This window comes from Xyrauchen texanus, chromosome 36 (assembly GCF_025860055.1).
Source record: "Xyrauchen texanus isolate HMW12.3.18 chromosome 36, RBS_HiC_50CHRs, whole genome shotgun sequence".
NCBI lineage: Eukaryota > Metazoa > Chordata > Actinopteri > Cypriniformes > Catostomidae > Xyrauchen > Xyrauchen texanus.
Window position 1 is genome coordinate 25,072,638 of NC_068311.1, and position 4,846 is coordinate 25,077,483.

Here is a 4,846-nt window from a genome sequence, read left to right on the forward strand (position 1 = left end):
ACAACTCAAAGACCTAGAATTTGACAGTATTATTTATAGTGATTATAATCACCATGGTTATTGTCAAATAAATGAAAACAATTTTTTTTAAATCTTTGTACATTACATCATTTTTTTGGTGATGCTCGCTCTTGTCCTTATGGAGTGTGTGCACGTGCACGAGTAACAAGTAGATGGCTGCAGTTCACTTAAAGGGGTCATGACATGGTTTTTTTTATTGTATTATTATGTTCCCTTAGGTGCAATTATAGTATTAATATATTTTTTTTTAAGAAAAACTTTTAAAATCTAGTGATTTATGACCTTTTCCCACCCTGTTTCTCATCCTCTGATTCAAACAGTCTGTTTTGGGGGCGTTTTCCATTTAAGACTTCAGTGTTAACGCCCACTGTTATGATTGGCTAACGTCAGTGCCTATGTATCAATTATTGGCGCTCCCAGCCAGAACAATATGCAAGTAAACTAAGTAAAAACACTGTGATTATTCATAATGAATGAAATTGCGCTTTAAAAAGTAGTTTAAAGTTTAAAATAGATTACTTACAGTTTGCGTCGTCGTTGTTCCCAGAATAGTCGGCACGGACTTATCTTTGAGCAACAGTTTTCTGGCAATGCCAGCATCATATTGAGATTTGTTCTCAAATCAGTCATCCTTAAAATGTACAGAACAAACGCTTAAGTTAACACTGCCGTGACTGGGTCGTCCCCAAAAAATAAACTGCATCCATTTTTCCCTGACGTCTGGATCTTTCGGCAGCTTATTCAGAGGTTTTGTTTGACCACAGCCAGGAACAGCACATCTGTGTGGCATCGTAATTTTCCTGTGCACAAGTAGTCTCTGTCAGAGCTCGCTGTCCATCGACTGAACACTTGTGAGGCGCACGGTGATACGAAATGAGCGTAGTTGTCTTGCGCTTAAAGCGTAGTTGTCTTGTGCTGGAGGCGGTCATATGCAAACGCTGGTACGTCACTTCTAACCGACACGTCACTTCTAACCATGAATCCAGAACGAGCTGTATTTTGAGCTTGATTAAATAAATGATTCGTTTAGAATGGGGAGGACGTCTTAAAATATTAAACTTGCAGGACGTTTTAATGATACAAAGACCTCTTATATACCAAAAGATCAAGGCAAATTTGGTTTCTCATGTCATGACCCCTTTAATAACCAAAGGTGTCATTAATAACAAGGGTTTCTGAATCTTACATACTGCACCTTTAACCAAGATTAATACATGCTGTAAAAGTACTGTTTATTGATAGTTCATGTTAAGTAATGTTGTTAAATAATGTAAAACAATTGGAACCTTAATAAATCAAAGAGTTACCAAAGAATGTTGCTAGGCAACATTTGTTAAGCTTGTTTGTCATCTTTTTCTCTATTCATTGTATTGTATTTAAAATAAAATAAAATAAATATAACTAAAAAATATATATATATTTTTTAAATACATAGCATGATTCAAATATGTTTACACTGTATATTCTGATGTACTGTATTATATGTGTACTGGTCAATGAACAGGTTAGGGAGGCTGTGGTCAGTTAAACATTAAGAGTTATATTGAAAGGAAAATGTTTCTTAATATAACTAACCTCATGCATGAGTTCTGGTTGCACCAGAGTTATGGCAAACATTACAACATTAATGTTATTGGTTTAATAACATATTTGCATATTTCCCATTGCTTTAATAACCTTCAAGAAAAGGAGGACAGGAAGTGAAAATATGAATACCTATAGATTGTATTACTCCCCTTTTCTCAGTGTGCTAAATGCAATAATATTTTGTAAACTTTTAACAAGGAGGACACAGGACATGACAATATAGGCTTATGTAATGCTTGAGACTGTGTGCATGATTTTGTAATGGCTGATAAGATCTTATGCACTCCATTAAACTGGACAACTCAAAGACCTTGAAGTTGACAGTATTATTTATAGTGATTATAATCACCATGGTTAGTTGTCTGGAAGAAGCAGACTCGGACAGATCTTACTGTTGTTTTGTGAAATACTCTATGTGCCAAATATGACCTTAATCCAGGTCCTAATATTTACAAAACAGTATTTATTCTAGGAAGGTGATGGGCTGATTCTGAAATGTAAGTAGTTATGGGGAACACTTGTGGCATGCAATGCTTTCACTGTAAAGATGATTATATGTTGTGATTTGGTTCTATGGTGTGTTTACTATAGAAAACATTGTGAATTTCATAATAATCCATGCTGTCTGCACACAACACAAAGAAAACAAACAGAACAACTGCATAAAATGTTATTTTTTCCACAATTTGCATTTTTTATTTTGTTTAATTGAAAAAAAAAATTATCATTTTGTGATTTATCTATCAACACATGCTGATAAATAAGTAAAAAATACATTGCTTTAACTTCAATAAATACTTAATAAATATATTAGTTAGGTCTATACAATTCTAAAAAAAAAGAATAATAACAAAAAAATAACATTGCAAATAAAGCGATCTACTCAACAGAAATACTGGACTGTTACTTTCCCTGATGAAAGACAAGTTTCCTTGAGTAAGGACCCAAGCAGGTTTGTCAAAACATTACAACTTGACAGGTCTTGTCCAATATAAATATATAGTTTCATGTTTGTTTCTTAGGTTTCTTGTACAAAACAGGTACCTAACATCATAATGCTTTGGTTAAAAGGCTACATAAGAAACATTCTCCCAGTATACATTTGTAAAGTGCATTTCTTTGTGAGTGAATGTATGGTCATTTTCTCAAGTTTGTCACATTGCTGGTTGATATTAGCTATATATAAATTTTTCCTTTTATATTATACAGATATAAAATGGTTGTGTTGAGACAAGCTCTGCTTATGCCACAAGCGTTTGTAATTATATTTTTAAGGCACATGTCTGTCAAAGCTTATTGCCAAACAACGTTGAAAAGCAAAAGCAAATGGAAGACGATATCACAGAAAATACACTGTTATAAACATTGGCCTTCTTAGCTTTGGAGGGCAGCTTGGTATCAAAATAAATCTCTTTTAGCAAGTACATAATAAATTAACATTATTAAGACTGTAGCACATTATTTTGAATCATTTTGATTGGAAAGGAATCATGAAAAAGTCTTTGGGTGAGTTTTAGTCAGAGACAGACAACCGCGCGAACACAGACAGACGTTTCCCGTTCGAGCCGTCGAATGTGGGAGACTCGGAGCCGCTCGAGCTGCCGGTGCTGCTGTAACTTTCGCGGTCTGACAGCGAATCTTCTGAGGGAAAGCGCTTAAGGTTGACCGTCACAAAGGCTTTGTTTCGGTCTTCCTTCATGTAGAGTCCGTTCCCGGAGGTCTGGACGTTATTTCCGTGTCCACATGAACACCGTGACTGAGGCTCTGCCGGGAAGGGCTTGTTGCTGTGGATTTCTCCGCTACCATAACGGCCGAAGGAGAACATTTCAGGGGAAGAGTCGGTGAAGACGGGCGATAAAATGTCAGCGGGAGGAGGGGAAACCGAAGACGCGCGGATGAAGCTCAGAGGTTCGTATAAAGTCGGGGGAGAGCTACTGCGATGTCCGGAGAAACCGGCGAAGCTGACACTTTGACGGAGCAGACGCGGGCGCTGGTCACAGAGATTCTTTGCCCCAGTCAGAGGGTTTTGCTCCTCGTGAATGAAGTGACAGCGGTATCCGTAGGGACAATATCCAAACTGGTAAAAAGTGCGACATTCCTGAGTTTTGTATTTCGGGTGGCGGTAAAGACCTCTCAGTTCACTTTCGCCGTGAGCAAACTGACATTTGCTGCCGTATTTGCAGCTGCCGTGCTCCTGAAAGCTTCGGCACATTTCGGTCTTGTATCGGTTTGAGGGCAAAGGATCAAATCCGGGCGGTGGGGGGACGTTATGGGACTTCATTTTGAGACAGCTGTCAGTCAGACTCATGGATCGGTCTGGTTTAAAGGGGTACTGTGGTTTACTCAGCGCGTTGTCGCTCCAGCTGTCCCTGGTCCAGCCGATAAGCTCGTCGGTGAGCAGCTCAGAGCTGATGCTCTTCGATGGGCGGGAAATGTGAGTGAACGAGTCATCTAAACCCAGGTTGATCAGATTCTGTAAAAGAATCAAAACAAGTCAGTACACTAACATTAGCTTGCGTCAAAATATTTAAAGTACATGGAAATAATGGCACATAAATTGGGATTAGAAGTCCCCAAATGAAAGCTAAACAAAAGTTTTACACAATTATTAATTTTCCATTTATATTGAACTTACCCTTATGAGACTTTCGCCCAGCGTATCGGACATATTGAAGTGTTGTTTGCGCCCAGAATGTTTCTGCCAGAACTGATGATTTACCGGTGGTAGCGTAACGCTGTTTTCTGGAGCGCTCGCTTGGTTATTATAAGATCGCGGAAAAGTAGGCGGGGCGATTTCCCGTACGCCGCTCCTACCCACAGTCGACGGCCTGAGTATTTTTAGCCAGTGGCAAAAAAGAAAAAGAAGAAAAAAAAATGTTTAAGTTTCACCGACAGGCAAAACAAAAGTGTAGTGTGATTAATTTACTGTAACCAGTCCCGCTAACGTTTCCAATGACCTATAGAACCACGTTTGGTTGAGAATGATACTGTTTATGTTTTCCAGCATGTGTTTTTCTTGTCAAATTACTGTGAGACAAAATCAAAATACTCTATCTATCTATCTATCTATCTATCTATCTATCTATCTATCTATCTATCTATCTATCTATCTATCCATCCATCCATCCATCCATCCATCCATCCATCCATCCATCCATATATATATATATATATATATATATATATATATATATATATATATATATATAATATGTGATTTAGTCTTATTATTTTATAA

General features: G+C 37.6%; 1 protein-coding gene across 1 annotated transcript; it reads right to left on the minus strand.

The window, feature by feature from the left end:
- Positions 1–1,459: 1,459 nt before the first annotated feature.
- On the minus strand, positions 1,460–4,339 carry zgc:162730 (uncharacterized protein LOC564559 homolog). Its single transcript, XM_052107130.1, has 2 exons — positions 4,244–4,339; positions 1,460–4,081 (listed from the first exon to the last, which is right to left on the minus strand). The coding sequence occupies exons 1-2, from the start codon at positions 4,274–4,276 to the stop codon at positions 3,122–3,124; spliced, it is 993 nt and encodes a 330-aa protein (XP_051963090.1). The 5' UTR covers positions 4,277–4,339; the 3' UTR covers positions 1,460–3,121.
- Between the last annotated feature and the right edge of the window lie 507 nt (positions 4,340–4,846).

Coding starts and splice junctions, on each gene's coding strand:
- zgc:162730 (XM_052107130.1), bottom strand. CDS start 4,276: ATGTCCGATACGCTGGGCGAAAGTCTCATAAGG. Junction 4,082..4,243: donor TGGGCGAAAGTCTCATAAGG/GTAAGTTCAATA, acceptor ATTCTTTTACAG/AATCTGATCAACCTGGGTTT.